Source organism: Sceloporus occidentalis, unplaced genomic scaffold (assembly GCF_023333645.1).
Source record: "Sceloporus occidentalis isolate IW3139 unplaced genomic scaffold, rSceOcc1.0.p SCAF_7, whole genome shotgun sequence".
Taxonomy (NCBI): Eukaryota; Metazoa; Chordata; class Lepidosauria; order Squamata; family Phrynosomatidae; genus Sceloporus; species Sceloporus occidentalis.
The window spans coordinates 90,124,227-90,141,468 of NW_028316987.1; the positions used below are offsets into that span (position 1 = coordinate 90,124,227).

Below are 17,242 nucleotides of genomic sequence, written 5' to 3' on the forward strand. Positions count from 1 at the left end.
CTTTCCAGGCCACGGCAAAAGGCCACTTCCCCGAGGCCTGGAAAGGGGTGTCCTTGGGGCTTCAAGCCCCAAGGACACCCCACAGCGGCGGGGAGGAGGAGGAGGAGAAAGGGGCCGCTTGGCCCCTTTCTCCCTTGCGTCGCTGGGCGCAGCCATCTAAAGGCTGCACCCAGTGACGCAAGACCAGGAAGGAGCTCCGTTTCGGAGCTCCTTCCTGCTCCAACGAAAGGGTGCACTAAGCGCCCTCGCATGGCGCGACGGCGTCACGTCCGCGCCGCCTCGTTTGGAGGCGGCGCGTTCGTGACGCCATCATGTCGGCCCCCATGTAGATGGGGCACCACCATCTTGTACATCCTCAGGACGTATTAGGCTTGGGGGCGTCAAGAAGTGACACCTCTTTTTAAACCTAGGACATCCTGAGGACGTCCCTTATGGCGGTTTGTAATGCGCCTTTGTTTCTGTTAAGACAATTCCTGGTATGTTCTTTGGAAGCAGGGATGAAAGAAAAAGGCTGGAACCACAGATACCAAAATATTTTAGGTTAACCGCCCTGGCTGGGGGGCATAGGCTGCCACTGCTGTCCCTCAGTATTTTCCACCTGAAGCAGCAGCCTTACTCTGCCTAGTGGTAGGTTGGCATTCTCTACCAAATCTAGACAGGTAAGAAAGATGCTAAGAAACTGGGAAGGAAGAAGAAGAATACACCCAAGAGTGGTGTTGGTGGATCACATCTATTTCTTCCTCAGTCTGGGCTGATTGCAAATGTTTCCCACTCGAATTGGCCCAATTCCATGGCGACAAATATATTGTGCTACAATTTACATGTAAATGAAGATCTATAGAGCTATCAAATACATCTGTCTTTTGAGAGTTGTGGTTTTAAAACTACTGCTATGGGAAGGTATGCTGCATTTTAAAAGCTTATTTGGCAAAATTTGCAACTTAGAGATGGTAGAACATTTCAGAGGTGGGAGTCACTTCAGGCCCAGCTCATAATGGCAATCAGCCAGGTAGTCTTCTCCCTAAGCCAAAGTACTCTTGAAGGGTAGAGGAGAGATTTTGTCATCATTTGCTATTGGGGTGCTTGGCCAGTTCAAATCATTGGAAGAAGCAGGCAACTACAACTCACATACACTCTAGCAGGAAAAAGGACACTCCTGAGCATGCAGGGTAGCATCAAATGATGAGGATGAGGACAACACATGGCTCTAGTAGGGCCCTTTCCTTGGAGCAGTGACTGCTGGAGGCTTCCATGTGATCCACTCTGAGATATAGGGGCTCAACAGACCACCCCTAAGGGGCGGCTCTGTGCCACCCCTTTCCTTGCTGGATCAGGGCTGCAGCAACTGCATGCCATGGCCGCGATCTGACCTTTCCACAGTGCAAAAAGAAGCCACAAAAAGCAGCATCTTTTTGCACCATGGAAAGGGTGCCCTAGCCACTGCCACCACTGTCGCAGCTTTTCAGTGTTCCTTTGGCACAGCGCATTTAAACACCGCACCAATGGAGCATGTGATGCCCCACCATGTGGTTGAGTGTATGATGTGATGCCAGCATGAGGGTGGCATGAGGGTGGGTGGCATGTGTACGCCACATCTCTACGCTGGCGTATAATGCCAGTCTGTACAGGCTCTATGTACAAATGATAGGAAACTATCCAAGGTGCTGAATGCTACCCCAAAATAGCTTTAGCACCTTGGATTACACCTTTAAATTTCAGTCTGAAAGCCAGAGTGGGTTCAGTACTCCGCTAACATTGGAGCCCTCAGATACTAGTGCCCTCTCCTCAGTGCTACCCCTCATCCATTGGCGTTGGGGTTGCCAGCAGACATAAGAGATGGGACCCCTGACTCTTTAATGGTTATGTGGCCAGAGGGACTTCCAGCAAGGTTTGCCCCTTTTCTACACAACCATTAAAGGAGGTGTAGGCAAATATGGAGCACCCTTTAAGGGGCATGGGGAGCATTTTTGCTATAATACCCTTCTGGGCCATTTTATGCACTAGACAGGGCTTTGCTAACAGGAAATGAATAGAAGGCACATACTGTTTTTTAAGAAGGTCCGTCCTGGGTCTAAATTGGCCCAGAGGGGACAAAATGTGGCAGATTGCTCCTCATATCCCTTAGAGTGCATCGGGGAGCTTTTTTTTTTTTTTAACTCCAGGAGGGTCACTGAAATGGCCCTGAGGGACTAAGGCACCATTTGCCCTCCCCTAAATTAAAGGGACATGGTCAAGTCCCTTCTTTTACCTGGCAACCTCAATGGGGGCAGAGAGTGCTGAGGCCAAGCCTCCGTTCATTTGCTTTTGGGATATGGAATTTACCATTAATGTATTAATAGTTGCTAGTGACTTTGGGTAAGTCACATGCTCTCAGCCTCAGAGGATGACAATAGAAAACCTCTTCTAAACAAATCTCACCAAGAAAACCCTGTGATAGGATCTCTGTAAGTCAAGAATGACTTGAAGGCACACAATACAGAGTTTTTAAAGAGTTGTTTTGGGAAAAGTATGGTTTTTTCTTCATTATCTGACTGGTTGCTTAACATATGGGTTATTGCAATCATTTAAAAAATGGACATATTATATAAGATCAAGGAAGAATTTGAGATTTGAAAATCAATTCATGAAGGCATGGGGAACTCGTGTTACTTTTTAACACAACAAAGCAATAGAAAACATCTGCCTCCTCCATTACCTTCACTAATTTAAATCTGCCTCTTTTAATGTACCACTGAATTTCATACAAAGAACATTGGCCCGTCTACATTTTTATGTACGCTGTGTACTTCTCAATACAAATATGCTGGTAATCAAATAAAGTTGAATGAAAAAGCTCAGAAAAGACCCATACTTTTTCTGAGAATTCTCTGAGAAAGTTCAAAAAAACCAAACTCATTATTAGCCGAGCCAGGTACTAAAGTCAAAGCTTCATCAACAATGATGCTTTAATTTGCCATGTAAATTGAGAAGCTTTTAAGGCATTAATAGTGGCTTAAGCAGACCACAATGTAAATGACAGACTGCATTAACACAAGCTCTTCTTTATGTATGATGAACTACTGGCTTCAGGTGGACAGAATTACACTGCAGTAAAATGAAATGAGTTAAAGATTTCCTATACTGTGGATCAAACACTGATCAGAATGGAGACTGTGGTCAAAACATCAGAAAAAGACTATGAATGAAAAGGGTAGACAAGAACTAGACAAATTCCTAAAGAGTAAAGATATACAACTAAGCACAAAAATTAGAATAATCGAATCCATTGTATTCCCCATCACCTTGTATGCATGTGAGATTTGGACAGTGAAGGAAGCAGATAAGAAGAAAATAAACTCATTTAAGATGTGCTGGAGGAGAGTGCTGAGAATACAGTGGATGGCCAAAAAGACAAAGAAATGGTTGTGAGTTCAGGCTTGACTCAGGCTTGTATTCTTTCGAGGGTACAAAAATGAGTACCCAGCTTGTTGGAGGCAATTAGCTTACAGTTGTAAACCACTTAAGGATTGCTTAGTGAGGTATGAAGCAGAATAGATATGAAGCTGCTATTGCTATTGTATGGTTGCAGTCGTGGATCCTCTCCCACAGTGCATGTTGAACATCTTCATCTGCCAGTTTTGGCAAGCCTGAGATCTTTGCTTTCCACTCTTGGTCTCTGTTAATGTTTTTTTTTTAAAAAATTATTATTATTATTATTAACCTTTATTTATGAAGCGCTGTAAATTTACACAGCGCTATACATGCAATCTTTTTAGTCAGACGGATCCCTGCCCTCGGGCTTACAATCTAAAAAGACATGACACAGAAGGAGAAGGGAGTGGTGGAGGGAAAGGGTAAGAGGTCCAGCAGTTTCTCTCTACCTCCGAGGCCTGGACCAAGGGAGAGGGACTGGAGGGAGGGCTTGGTTTCATAATGGATGGTTAATCTTCCAGGGAAAATACATACTCTCAAGTAGAATAATGCATATACAGTACATAGCAATACAGGAAATGGTTTGATAAACAGGCACCAAAAGAACATCAAATAGTAAGCGACAATTATGCAATGCCTGGGAGGGCTTCTCTGAACAGGATGGTTTTCAACTCCGTTTTGAAGCTGGTTAAAAAAGTGATGGCTCTTGCTTGTGGGGGAAGAAGGTTCCAGGAGTGAGGGGCAGCAAGTGAAAAGGGGCGAATCCGGGATGGGGTAGAGGAAATCCTGGGCTGGGACAGCAGACCTTGACTACCAGAACGGAGGGCCTGAGTGGGAAGGTGAGGGGAAATAAGGTCTGATAAGTAAAGAGGGGCCAGGCCATGGAGGGCTTTAAATGTCGACAGCAGGAGCTTATATTGAATGTGGAAAGGGAGGGGGAGCCAGTGAAGGGATGCCAACACAGGAGAGATGTGGTCAGAGTGGTGGGCGGATGTGATAATGAGTGCAGCTGAATGCTGGACAGAATTAAAGGACGGAGGTGAGAAAGAGGAAGCCCAGCCAGGAGGACGTTACAGTAATCAAGTCGTGAGATCACTAGGGCATGGACCAGGATCTTGGCAGTAGAGGCAGAGAGATATGGTCGGATTTTGGCAATATTGTACAAAAAGAATCTACAAGCCTTGGCTGTGGTCTGGATCTGAGGGATACACGACAGAGAAGAATCAAAGATAAAACCAAGACTGTGGGCTTGCTGGACTGGTTGAATAGAAATGTTGTCCACAGAGACAGAAAAGGAGAGTTGAAGGGTGGGCTTAGGAGGAAAGACAAGAAGCTCCGTCTTGGACATGTTGAGCTTCAAACGCCGATGGCGCATCCACTGCGAGACAGCTGTGAGGCAAGACGAAACTTGCTGTTCAAGCCTTGGAGAAATGTCAGGGGCGGAAAGATACAGCTGGGTGTCATCAGTATACAGATGGTAGGAAAAGCCAAAAGAGCTAATGAGTTTTCCTAAGGAAAGTGTGTAGAGAGAAAACAGAAGGGGACCCAGAACAGAGCCCTGGGGAACTCCAACAGATAAGGGAACAGGAGAAGAAGTCTGACCACCTGTGGCCACTGCAAAAGATCTGCCAGACAAGTAAGCTCTAAACCAGTCAAGAACAGAGTCTGAGAACCCAAGGTCAGAAAGTATATTAACTAGAAGAGAGTGATCAACGGTGTCAAAGGCTGCAGACAGATCAAGAAGGATGAGAACAGAGTAAAGGCCATTTGCCTTGGCCTGTGAAAGGTCATTCGAAATCTTAGTGAGAGCTGTCTCAGTAGAATGCCTTGGGCGGAAACCAGACTGAAAGGGATCGAGGATGGAGTTGGCTTCAAGAAACTCAAGACAGCAAGAATAAACAACCCGTTCCAAAAACGTAGAAAGAAAAGGAAGAAGAGAAATCAGATGATAGCTAGACAAAGAGGAGGGGTCGAGAGAAGTTTTTTTCAGAATTGGGGAAATGAGAGCATGTTTGAAGTCTGAAGGGAAGGATCCTGTAGAGAGAGCGAGATTGAAGATATGAAGAAGCGAGGGCAGAAAGGAGGGAGCTATAGAGATTAGAAGACGAGTAGGAATTGGATCAAGAGAACAGGTTGCAGGTTTGGAAGAGTTCAGAAGTGTAGAGAGTTCATCCAAAGAGGCAGGAGGAAACACAGAAAATTTGTTAGGCGAGGGCGATAAAAGATTAAGAGCAGAAGAAGAATCGGGGGGGGACTATCTCAGAGCGAATAGTGGAAATCTTAGAGATGAAATAATTAGCAAAGTCATTAAGAGAGAATGATGAAGAGACAGGAGGAGAGGGAGGTTTAAGCAAAGTGTTGAAGGTGGAGAACAAACGCTGTGGGCACCTCTCATTGGTGGAGATCAATGATTTGTAATAATTCTGTTTTGCCATAGAGAGGGCGCGTGAAAAGGAAGAAAGAACAAATTTGAAATGGATAAAATCAGCCCACTCTTTGGACTTTCTCCAAAGACGTTCGGCCGCTCTAGAGCGACCCGGAGCTGTAGACCCGGAGCTGTAGAGGAAAAAAGAGTCTAATAGGATGAAACTCAAAAGAAGAGAAATGATAGCTGGGGGGAAAAGATAGAACTTGAAACTGGCAGGAGTTAGATAGCAAGATACCAACCCCTCCTCCTCGACCCTCAGGGCGGCTTGTGTGGGTGAAGGAGAGACCACCAAAAGAAAGGGCAGCGGAGGTTGTAATATCATGGGCTGGGAGCCAGGTTTCGGTGAGAGCGAGGAGGTTAAAGGATTTAGAGAGAAAAAGGTCGTGGACGCCAAAATACCAACAGGTGTGACAAAGACAGGAACACATAAGGAATGGACAAATGTTGATTTCCTATAGAGGAGGAGGTTCCTGGCACATTAGGCATTCTTCCCAATGTTAACTAAGAACGGCTGACCTTCGTTCTAACTTGGTCATGGCTTAAAAGGAAGTGATTTCCACAATAAACAGGCTGAACAGCTTGGGTGTAGGCACAGTGCCACCCAAACATATGTATATGTAGACAGGAAATATGAAGATCTACCACACTAGCTCTATCAGCAGGCAAGGAACAAAAGAAAAAGGACACAGAACAAGTCTACCATGACTTGTTCCAGGATTTTGTCAAAAAATGGTTCCCTGGTCTTTTATTTTTTTATATTTTTTTTTCATTTTTTTAAAAATCAGTCCATGTTGGTTCATCTTAACAAATTTCACATAACCAGAAAAATCATGTCTCTCTTAACAGAACCAACAAATGCTCTGAATTTAGAACACGTTTACAAGGGATGGTTCAAAGACGCTGGACACATGGGCAGGATACCATGGGCCAACTCCATGATATCCTACCTGCAGACCTGCTCTGTTCCCATTCCTGGCACCTAACTGGGCCAGTGTGGCTATGAGGGGGCACCACAGTCCATAAGGGCAAAACAAGGTGCCAGGCTTCACCATGTGGCCAAGTTCCCCCTTCTATCATAACAACCTGTGACTGGGGTCTTCACAGGTAAGTGGATGCGTAATAGTAATAATAATAACAATAATAATAAACGACTTTGTTTTGACCCCGCCACTCTGTCAAAAAGACAATCATAGTGGTCTGCTCTACTGAATTTCTGGGAAACTCAGCTGCAAATATCTTTATTTTTTAGACCAGGAATAGGGAACAGTCTTTCAAAACTTTACAGTATTCAAAAATTTCTCAGGCTGGGAAGAAAATTGCAGAAATTACCCCTTGCTTCCCTCAAGAATGAAATTAACAAAACTAACCAAAAACAATTAACAATAACATCCCTATTGTAGAATGGAAGAAGTCACACATCCTTTGCAAGGAGGGAAAATATCCCTGGAAACTTTTGTCTGGCCTGACTTCTCTTTCTTTCAAGGCCTGTGATGCTCCTCTTCACCTAGAGATGGAAAATGGCTCTCACTAGAGCATGTACTGAAACAAAATACCTCTTCACTTCCATTGCTGGTAAAGCACAGAAGATTATGCAGTGGCGCTGGTAGCATTGTTTTGCTTGAGGCAACAACAGTGTTAAGGCCGGCCCTGTGGAAATAGGCACCAACTGGAAAATGTCTTTTTCTTACATTCTTGTGCAATTGCCCAATAGTTTGCTCTTTCCATTTGTATCTGAAGCAGATCTTGTTCTGACAATTTAACAGACTCACAGAACATACCCTCCAAAGCTTCCCTTACCAAAATGTTGTTTTCCATTACAAAATAAAAAACCAAACCCAAAAAAAAAAAAAAAAATCTAAGTCCTTAGTGTACCAATGCCCCATGAACTACTACAACAGATATAGCCCTGCCCCAGGACTCCCTAGCAGCTTTATTTTGGGAGATGTTGGGGGAATGCAAAATTCTTAACTCACAACCAGAGATTTCAAATGTTAATTTTGGGGACTACAACATGTAAGCTTGCCTCATGACACACTGGCTAGGCAAATCTTAGACTTGTAGCCCTACAAAGTAAGCTTTCAAACTCTGCTTCCACTACACTACTGTTTCCTGGGAATCTTCAAAACGAGCCAAGATGTTTTCGTGGCATATAAATGATGTGTGAACTAAACAGCATAGACACATCCTTTAAAAATAAATCAGCACTAAACACCATTCATGGGTGAATATAACACAACCGTTTAGCATGATTACTTGCATCTTTGTTCTAAAAGGGGATTTGCATCTATCAGGCCTCCAGGCTTGCAGCCAATTAGTTTTAGCTCATTTTGCATGGGCTTCCATTGATGAAATTCCAAACCTAGTCTGCAGAAGTGAGAGCATCCTTCCCTCTGCATCACCAAAGTGAGCATCTGTTGCTTAGCACCTTGGTGAGATTTCCTAGACAACCACAGAGGTGCCAAGAGTGCTTCCCACCGGCTGCCCATTGCAGTTAATTTTCAAGAGACATTTGAAGATTTTAACAAAAAAAAGGCTGGAAGGTAGCATCAGAGGAGAAGTCCGTGTGATGGTTTCAGGACCCAAAATGGACAGTCTAGTAGTAGTAGGAAGATCCCTGTTAGCTACCATGGGATTCAGACCAATTTACCTCTTTGTTAAAGCTGAGTGTTCTCATCTCCTGCTGACTGAAGTGGGAGATGAATGAACAACTCGCGAGGCAGAGGAACAACAGGAGTAAATGAGCAAAATGAAGAACTCTTGTTGCCATCGCTAGGTGTTTTTTGGATATAGGGCACAGACCACACTAATGAATAAGGAAATTAAAGGCAGCTCATAAGAAACACATGAGCGAGAGTGGCATAGTGGTTTGAGTGTTGGACTGTGACGCAAGAGTCCAGGGTTTGATTCCTAGCTCATCAACAAAATCCACTGGGTGACCTTGGGGGAGCCACATGCTCTCAGCCTCAGGGGAGGGCAATGGCAAACTGTCTCTGAAAAACTCTTGCCAAGAAAACCTCATGATAGGGTCACCATAAAGCAGAAATGACTTGAAGACACACAACAACACAACAACAAGAAACGAACTTCACAAGAAAATATGTATGGTTCTAGAACAGGGTCATAGAGCATGTGGTTTTCCAGATGGTGTTGATTCGCAGCTGCCATCAACACTAAACAGCACAGGTTGTGGTGATAAATTGTGAGAGATGCAGTCCAATAATTCGGGAGGGGGACATATATGTGGTAGGCATAGGGGGAACCTGTGATAGGGGACAGCCATATTGGCTGGGAGATCCTGGACATGTAATCCTAAAAAAGTAATCTTTTAAAAGCTCTGCTCCTACCTGTAACCCATTTAAGCATAACCTGTAGTATGTTGCAATATCTATGCCGAAATCCAACTGCTAGTCCCAACAATGGTAAATATATTGACTCAATAGGAACTGACCAATTCAGCATTTAAGTATGTTCCATTGATTCAGTAGGTCTACTCTAATTGTCTTTCACAATTATATTTAACATCCCAAGGGATCTTGTAGCATCTCTGAGACAAACCGAGAGCGAAAAAAGCTTGTATTTAGGAAAAAAAAGTTTAGATTTAGGTTTCACACTCCGGGCAGATGCAGTGTTTTAATCTTTAAATCAGCAGTGATGTTGGACGGAGGCAGAGTTCGAACACTTCTATTTTGCTGCACCTCAAAATAAGTTTAAGTACATTTACAAAGGGTTTATTTTAGTTTCAATCTTGGGGGAAATGATTCACAGTCTACTTCTTTCATAACACAGCAATAGGTTCCCTTCTCGTGTGAACGTTACTAAATCATAATGAAGCCAACGTTGAGATTTTTTTTTTTTTAAAAAAAGAACATTTTTCTGCACATCATTTGATTATTTCCATGGGATTAAAATACAGCAATTTTGGGGAAACATATACATACATATGTAGCTTATGAGAATACTAGTATCCATGTGTGCACAGTAGCTTCATGTCTACTTTTATCTTGCGTACTCTCTAAGGGCTTTTCTTTCACAATAACATAACAACCATTTTCCCACTGTCACCTCCACCTTTTCAAAAATCACAATGAACAAAGGAACTGTGAAATTGTGCTAGACCAGGGAATTTCCTCTGAACACCTAACTGGCAGGAGCTGAAGTACAAACAGGAGCTTAGAACTGGACCCAGAGAAACCAGTCTCGGCAGGGGAAGGAATGACACCAGGTGTTGGCCAGCAGGTAAGAGAGATAGCAGTGAAGCATAGCTACTTTCTGTGCATTGCTCTATATCTCTCCTGCCCCCAGGAAAGTGTCCTACAGCCATTAAAAGGCCAGAGAGAGAGAGAGAATATACAGAGATAGGGAAGTGACTTTGCAGTGGGCCCTGCCTCTCGTACCCACCACAGTTTGCTATACAGAGAGGGAACAGAATGACAACCTTGTCTCTGTAACAATTTGCAATGGGAATGAGAGCTGAGTCCTCTCTGCTTGCTCACCTGCCTCTTACCCTCCTGATCTGGCAGGGACAGTTCCAATTTATCCTCTCTTTTCCCACTTTTTCAGCTGTTTTTAAAATGCTCCACTTTTGCTCTCCTACTGCCACTTCCCACCTCTGTCCTCAACTTACTTCAATTGCTGCAAATTAAGTGCAAAGTGGAAAGGTAGTCCTCACTCCATTAATTCAGAAGAAGGAGAAGAAAAACAGAATCTTGCCCTTCCCTATAAGCTCAGGCAAAAGCAAACTGCTGCAGCCTCTCCTAGCTTGTGTGTTTCTCCTCATTAATAACTTTTGCTGTCTTGACCACACTCTGATATTGCTTGATGTTGTGTCCTGGTTTTTATCTGTGGAATATTGGAGGTTACGTTGTCTTCTGTTTCCATTACCATATTAGCAGACCCATCATTTCTCTCTCAGTTGGTCTCAAAAGAAGACCCCTTTGGATGTTAAATCTAATGTTAGACACAATTAAAATAGACTTATTGAATCCATGGAACTTACTTAAATGTTGAATTGCTCAGTTCCCATTCATTCAATGTAATTACCACAGTTGGGACTAGCAGTTGGATTTTGGAATAGATATTGCAACACACTGCAGTGACTGTAGTGGTCAAATAAGCTACAGGCAACAGCAGAGCTTTTTAAAAAGTTACTTTTTAGGATTACATGTCCAGGATCTCCCAGCCAATATTGCTGAATAACCCAGTGGGTTTCACAGCCAAGCTGGGAATCGAACCCTGATCTCTAGAGTCAGAGTCATAGTCCAACACTCAAATCACTACCCCACACTGGCTCTTGTGTTTCTCGTGGGCCATCTTTAATTTTTTTATTCATTATTGTGGTCTCTGTACCACATCCAAAAATACTTAGCCCCATTATAGTTTCAGGCAGGGGGCAAGATGCTGGAGAATTGCCCCTTGAGCCCTGTTCACAACAGGACATTTGCTGCTGTTGCTGTGTGCCTTCAAGTCACTTATGACTTTTGGCAATCCTAAGTTGAACCTATCACAGGGTTATCTTGGCACATTTCTTCAGAGGGGGCTTGCCATTGCCATCCTCTGAGGCTGAGAGAGTGTGACTTGTCCAAGATCACCCAGTGGGTTTATATGGCTGAGCCGGAATTCAAATCCTGGTCTCCAGAGTCATAGTCCAGTGCTCAAACCACTACACCACATTGGCTCATAAAAGAGGACACGCACATGCATAAAACACACCTGTCTATTATTTATGTCACTAACAGCTTCCCAATAATAATAATAATAATAATAATAAATTTTATTTATATACCACTTTTCCAAAAGATCAAAACACAGAATTAAAACCAGTTACAAACACATCATAAAAATAGATAAAAACCAGTAACACAATATGCACTATACAAATTATGTTATAGAACTCTGTAGGTCATTCTGTACAGAACTAGACAGGGCTTTCCTAGTACATATAAGATGAGAGATAGGGAATTGGACCTTGGCTACAGCAGCTAAAGCATGGAAGACGACTCAACAGCAGGAGCAAAGCACAGGCTGGAATGCCAGGCAAGACAAGCAGAAAATATACCTGGAGCAAATAATGCCGACATACTGGTGACTGAAACTTTGGGTAAAACATCACACCTGGGAGCATTTGAAAGTCTTACTCATAATTAATTCTCTACCTATTATTCTTGTCATGTTCATTGCTATTTTTAAGGGCCAGAGTTTTTCTTAAAGCAATAGGGATGTGTGGTGGGCATCTTTGAGGGTACTGGACCACCAGCCTCTGTAACTGTAGCAACACATTGTTTATGAATTCCTGTCAGTCATATACAACTTGTGAAACATCAAGCCTGACTCAACCTAGAAGCAAGAGATGATGTCCCACCAAAGGCACCAACTTCCTTTGTTAGCTGTTTGCCAGTCCATCACTGTTATTCCAACCAGAGTTTGGAAATCTTTTTTTTGTGTGTGTGTGTACTACAATTCCCAGAATCCCAGGATTTGGGCAAGAGCATTTTTCTAAACTCTAGTGTTGCATGAAGAGCTTGTGGAAGCCAAATACATGGCTTGATGGGGGCCTCTGTCTGATTTGGTGGATAATAAATCCTGTTGGTGAGCCTGAACTAGAGGAGACACAATGAAGTAACTGCTGACTTGTGAATCAGCAAATATCTAAATCCAATTGATTCAGTGGGTCTACACTGTTTGGGACTAATCATTCGATTCAAGCCACAGAGAATCTGAATGGATTGTAAAAATAAAAGCAAACCTACCGTGTCATCAGTTCCAGGTTTGTCTGTAACAACTGGTGGTAACAACACATCAGTTGGAGTCGTTGGGTCTGGGCTCCCTCCACCTCCAATCAGTGAAACCACACCATTGCAATCCACCGAGCTGTTTCTCTTGCCACTGAGTGTGTAGTTTGGAGAGCTATGGCTTGCTTGGCTTTGCACACTCAGCCGCCTTCCACTCCTTGGAACCAGCAAGGACCCATGTTGGCTCTCACTCTCCCCAACAGTGCTAATGTCATCATCAGCAAAATCTGCTTCTGAGCCAATGTCCCTGCTACGCAACCGGAAGCTGAAGACACTTCCATGGCTGGCCTTGCGCTTCATTGAATTCTCCACTGAGCCAGAAGTAAAACCCAGGACAGTCTTGAAAGATACAAAGAGGTTGAGGAAAGAAAGTTGGGGGTGAGGGAGAAAGGAAGTAGATTTTACAAATGACTTACTAACTTTTAGGATTTACTCTACCATCACATTTGGCTATTACAATAATTATGGTTATTCTCTTTTGAACCCAGCTTTTGCCTTGTGAGGTTACTGCCACACTAGGCAGTTTATCACCACTTAACTGTTATGACTCCATCCTATGGAATCCTGGGATTCGTAGTTTGTTGTGGCACTGGAGCTCTCTTATAGATAAGGGTAAATATCTCACAAAATTACAAATCCTGGCATACCATAGCGTTGAGCTACAGCAATTAAACCAGTGACAAACTGCATTAATTCTGTAGTGTAAATGCAGCCTCAACTTTAGACATATCATGAGAAGACATGACTCACAGAAAAGACAGCAACACTTGGGAGGGTAGAAGGCAGTAGGAAAATAGGAAGACTGCATTTCAGGTGGACAGATACAATCAAGAAAGTCATGGCCCTGAGTGTGCAAGACCTTAGCAGGGCTGGGGATAACATAGTGGCTTGTAGGTTTCTCATTCATAAATTTACCATAAGTCAGAGTTGACATGATGGTAGTTAATGGCAAGAAGAACAAGAAAAACATTGCCTTAATATTCAAAGATATAGCCATGTTAGTCTGTAGAATCAGTACGTAAAGAGATCTTGTAGCACCTTTGAGACTAACTGAAAAAAAGAAGTTAGCAGCATGAGCTTTTCTAGACTTCAGCCTACTTCCTCAAATGCATTTTAGACTGAAGTCTATGAAAACTCATGCTGCCAATTTCTTTGTTTCAGTTAGTCTCAAAGGTGCTACAAGATCTCTCTACATAACAATTGCCTTAATATGTTATTGATTCATCCTGCCTCAACTCATACCCCTAAGTGAGGTGTATCACAGCTTTACCAGTACTGTACTAGGTAGTAGAGATCTCCCACAAGATCGCTTAGGAGGAAAGAGTGGCACTGAGGAACCTCTGGCTATCCCTCTGAAATTGTTACAAAGACACTGTACACGGAGGTATAGTATACGTTCTTGCACAAACTCTTCAAATGTACTTAGGCTGGTGTAATGCCACTAAAAACTACCTAAAGCAGGGATTCCCAGCCTGGAGTGCCCACATCCCCAGGTGGTGTGAAATGTAATTTGGGGGGAGCAGGGGGGGGGGAAGATGCTTGTACTAATCTTTTTTTATGTTAATGAAAGCCAAACCCTAGGAATCTCCTGAATCCACATCCAGACCTGCAGAATGCAGTCAGCAAGGAAGTTTCACGTATTGACAAAATCTTGACTGAGAAGCAGAAGCAAGGAAGTCATTTAATTTTATGTTCACAATTGGGATTAATTTTACTATTTACAATTTTTCCCCCTGAATAAATTAAAATCTAATTGCTCAACTGAGATTTGCATTTTATGCACTGACTTAAAAGCTTATTATTTAAAGTTCAATTTGTTCACCCGCAGTATTGTACGTAATTCAATTTGTGGTTCAAATTAGACTTCTTCATCTCTAAATATGATATTATTTTTGTAGGGGTGCAAACATTAATCAAACGTTTCCCAGGGGCATGGGGCATAGTTGGAAACCACAGGCCTAGAGCACTCTGGCCAGAAATGACAAAGGACAAGAGGCAAATGTTTCTAATTATTAATGGGCAAACAATCTGTTTTCTGTGAACTAGTAATTGAAGTTGACTTCTCTTGTTAGTATAATTAGGGGAGCAGAGGGTTGGAATTTATCTGCACAAAGACAACATTCACTTCACTCCTTTCAAAAGGCACTGAGCACCCTTTTGCAAAGAAGATGTATGGTATGCCCAGCCCTTCCTGCCATGTTCTTTGTACATGACAAATGCATCAATGCAAGATGAAAAGGTAACTCACCCACTGAAGGAACAGATAAAGAAATGTGTTGCTTCACTCTGCATTCATCCCAACACTTTCTATTTAGCGTGCCAAAATCGATTCAGACCACAGCAGCTCACTCTGCTGTTTTGGCATGAACAATCTTGTAATTAGCAAGGCAACACACTCAATTAAACAAGAAGAGGGAACTCTCTCTCTCTCTCTCTCTCTCTCTCTCTCTCTCTCAAACACACACACACACACTGAAACCCAGAAAGAAACTACAAAACAGATCCATTCATTTGTCACCCCTACAGAAGAATCATTCTGAGCATATAGTTGTTTATGTGACTTTTGTCATTTATAGATCACATTTGTGCCTCTCCTTTACAGACTTTGATGTGCCAGCTCTGATTGGCACTAACAATTATGGGCACTGGGGTTCAACATAGATTGCCTTTGTTAAACTGACAGTTTTGGGAAGCTGTGGGTTAGCACTTCCAGGGAAAGGAGTGGGTAATGTGGAACAAGGGGATAACTGCAGCTCTTTGCTGTATTATTTTTCTGAAGCTGAATAAACATTCATGAATTTGTAGCAGTCTATCCTTCTCTTGTTTGTGTCACACCAGATTGCACAGGTTCATCCTGTGGGATTATGGACAGGCAGTCCTTATACTGAGTCAGACCTCTAACTGACAGGGGCACTCCAAGGCTGCAAGGTAAATGATTTTTTTTCCATTCTCAAAATGTGAGATCTACCTCTGGAGGCCAAGGTCTGAACTATGGAGCTTCCCCATGCAAAGCAGATACTACGCTACTAAGTAATAGATGGATGGGTGGTCCTCATAATGTACACATGATAGATTTGTTGACATTGCCTTTAGGAAGAGTGGATGCAAAGCTTTGAATAAGGTAAGGATCATCACTCGTTTTTCTGTACAGGAGGGAATGAAAGGGAGGAAATAAATGAAATGGCTGCAGAAAATGTACTACACAAAAGAAAGTCCATGCGTCTGTCTCATCAGAGGCAGCTGGTGTTATCTCATGTCAGTTGGGGCAGTGAATGTACTCCGCATTTTATTCTGGATTTTGAAAGGGATATTTGGGAGATTGGGCTCAGCACTTTGGAAATATAGTCTAAAGTATGACTAAATCCCAGGTACAGAAACCATCTGCTGTTTACTGTGCCTGTTGTAGATGGCTACAAACAGCTACAGTACAGTCAATGGCTTCCCTATAGAAACCATCAGCTGCTACTGCCTGTGAATGTATGTAGGGCTCCTCTTGTAGGGGGAGGTAACTCAACAAAAAGGAATGAAAATCATTAATAGAAGTATCCCTTTGTCTGCAGTCAGTTATCTGGATTAGACAATCGAATTTATATATTTAAGGAGTAACACAGAAATGTTCGTAGCACGAGTACACGCTAATAAATCCCTGATTTTTGTCACTGGAGACCGTCCGTTTGCTCACTTCTCATCAACAAAACCACAGAGTTGGAAAGTGACCAGTGACTAGTATGGTATGAATAAGAATTCAAAGATATAGCCATGTTAGTCTGCAGGATCAGTATGTAGAGAGATCTTATAGCACCTTTGAAACTAACTGAAAGAAAAAAGTTGGCAGCATGAGCTTTCATAGACTAAAGTCTACTTGCTCAGATGCATATGGGACAGAAGAGATGTATTTGAATTAGGTATGTGCAGACCAAAAGTTCCAGAGGATTCAGAAAATGTAGACATTGGAGTGATTAGTTTCTAAATTAACTTGACCCAATTCATCCAAGCTAGGCTAGAGACCGTTCTTCGTGCAGAAGGACAACTACTTTTGATGGAACTTGCAAATGAGTTTTTACTTCATTTTAGGCAAAGACTCACCATCCTTCGTTGGCCATCCTCTGATTCAGATTTTGGACCCTTTTGGTCTTCCCCGTCATCTTCTGCCCCAGAGGACTTTTTCTTCCTTCTTCTGCTCCTCCGTTCTTTGGAGTTTTTTGATGCCAAAGGTGACATTTCAAATGAGCTGAGTGACATTGAATCGATTCCTCGAGCTAATGCCTGGAAAAAAAGAAGGGAAATGAAGCAGAACTATGTTACTATTTTTAATGGTGTGCTTGATGGCCATGTATCTAGAACTTCAACTATGCCAACTACTCTTGCTTATTCTCGTTTCATCCAAAGTTCTAAACAAATGGGTGATTCCTCCCCAGGCCAAACATGTGTAGAATTTCAAGAATGCCAAATGAATTACAATCTGCCAGGAAATTTACAGGGTGAAGTGGGGCGGCTGTCTCTGCATCCTTACTCATTTACATCCATTCACATTCTTTGCATTAATTTGCATTCTTTGAAGCAGCATTCTTCAAATAGACAACCTAGTATAAGTGGGAGCTGAAATTTCCTGAAA

The 17,242-nt window shown here is 42.7% G+C and overlaps 1 protein-coding gene across 4 annotated transcripts in view; it reads right to left on the bottom strand.

Moving 5' to 3' along the window:
- SCN5A (sodium voltage-gated channel alpha subunit 5) overlaps positions 1 to 17,242 on the bottom strand; it is a 334,766-nt gene that overhangs the window by 147,562 nt on the left and 169,962 nt on the right. For all 4 annotated transcript variants that reach the window (XM_089533641.1, XM_089533640.1, XM_089533639.1 and 1 more), the window contains 2 exons: positions 16,714 to 16,893; positions 12,586 to 12,966 (listed from right to left, as the gene is read on the bottom strand). In XM_089533641.1, coding sequence (XP_089389767.1) covers positions 12,586 to 12,966; positions 16,714 to 16,893 — 561 coding nt within the window. The remainder of the gene's footprint in view (positions 1 to 12,585; positions 12,967 to 16,713; positions 16,894 to 17,242) is intronic.